This window comes from Cebus imitator, unplaced genomic scaffold, assembly GCF_001604975.1.
Source record: "Cebus imitator isolate Cc_AM_T3 unplaced genomic scaffold, Cebus_imitator-1.0 Scaffold1927, whole genome shotgun sequence".
In the NCBI taxonomy this organism is placed as follows: domain Eukaryota; kingdom Metazoa; phylum Chordata; class Mammalia; order Primates; family Cebidae; genus Cebus; species Cebus imitator.
In genome coordinates, this window is record NW_016109242.1 from 8,111 (window position 1) to 9,563 (window position 1,453).

Sequence of the window (1,453 nt, forward strand, 5' to 3'; positions counted from 1 at the left end):
CTTAATGAATATATATATATTTTTTTTGTTTATATATTTTTATTTGGAAATGTTTGTATCAGTACAAGGAAACAATTTTGGAGACACTAAATGTCATCAGTTATCATTAGTTTATTATAAAAGAGATATGGAAATTATTTACATGATGAAAGATTTCAGAACTTCAGTGGAATGGGCAGCTTCACATTGATGCCATTTCAATAGTGACTTATTTCAGTCTACGTACTTTCCAAGAATGTCACCATCTCTAAATAGGAAATAATCCCTGTCATCTAGAACTACTTTGGTGCCTCCATATTCTGGGAGAAGAACTTTATCTCCAACTTTCACGCTAACTGGTTGGATCTCTCCACCCTTTCCTTTAGAACCCGATCCAACAGCGACTACTGTTGCTTGCAATACTTTTCCTTGAGATTTTTCTGGAAGCATAATGCCTCCTTTGGTTACAGTTTCAGCAGCACTCCTTTCAGCCAATACTCGGTCAAAGAGTGGGAGAAACTTTCTAAACGCCTGTCCTGCCATGACGCCCTCAGCCTCAGACTCATACTCCCAGTTTTGATCCTTTTCTACATGTGTGTTTGATTTCTGCCTTGTTGTAATCAACATGTAACTATAATTTTATATTCTGCTTTATTTCCTTTAACATGATTTCTAAAACATTTTCCGACTGCTACATATTTTATTCATTTTAATGGCTACAAAATTTATCAAATTGTCATACCGTAAATGAATTTACCTAGATTTTTAGCGATTAAAAATGCGTATTTTGCAGGATATTTCCAAGGTAGACTCTCTTTGTAAATCTCCCATTGTAACTTACTATTCATATGTGTATATATTATAAAACTAAAATAGAATTTTCACAAAGAATATTTTATGTGCAGTGCACAGCTTAGATTCTATTCTACATTTTATTCCAGTTTTAAAAAATACTGGTTGTAACCTCTGAATTTTGGAAGTCAAGTGGTCAGACAATATATGATAGAGAAGAGAGGCATGTTTTTGAATCTCCACTTTTCTAAAACCTCTTTAGCTGGCCCTCAAGATTCTCTATCTTCTGGCCACAATTTACCTTTTTTGGCTTTATCTCCACTTCTGTCCTTGCAATAACCCTATGGTCTTAATGAGTCAAACCAGCAACCTAGAAAGCATTACCATTTTCTTTAACTATAATGTTATTTTTTAAAAAACAATATTTAAAAAGTTACACTGTTTCTGGTTTAGTTAGAAAGTTGCATTCCAAAGTTCTGCTTTAGGAAAATACGGTTGATTCCCAGATATCAAGCAGATAGAATTGCACTTTTAAAAATATTTCTTTGATAAGGCCGGGCGCGGTGGCTCAAGCCTGTAATCCCAGCACTGTGGGAGGCCAAGGCGGGTGGATCACGAGGTCAAGAGATCGAGACCATCCTGGTCAACATGGTGAAACCCCGTCTCTACTAAAAATACAAAA

At 35.2% G+C, this 1,453-nt stretch overlaps 1 protein-coding gene across 1 annotated transcript; it reads right to left on the reverse strand.

Annotated features, from left to right (window-relative positions):
* Window positions 1-91: 91 nt before the first annotated feature.
* On the reverse strand, window positions 92-543 carry LOC108299111 (10 kDa heat shock protein, mitochondrial-like). Its single transcript, XM_037735960.1, has one exon. It carries the CDS (start codon window positions 520-522, stop codon window positions 214-216), a length of 309 nt encoding a protein of 102 aa, XP_037591888.1. The 5' UTR covers window positions 523-543; the 3' UTR covers window positions 92-213.
* Window positions 544-1,453: the final 910 nt, after the last annotated feature.

Excerpts from the sequence above, each read along its gene's own strand:
- LOC108299111 (XM_037735960.1), bottom strand. The coding sequence starts at position 522 with ATGGCAGGACAGGCGTTTAGAAAGTTTCTCCCACTCTTTGACCGAGTA.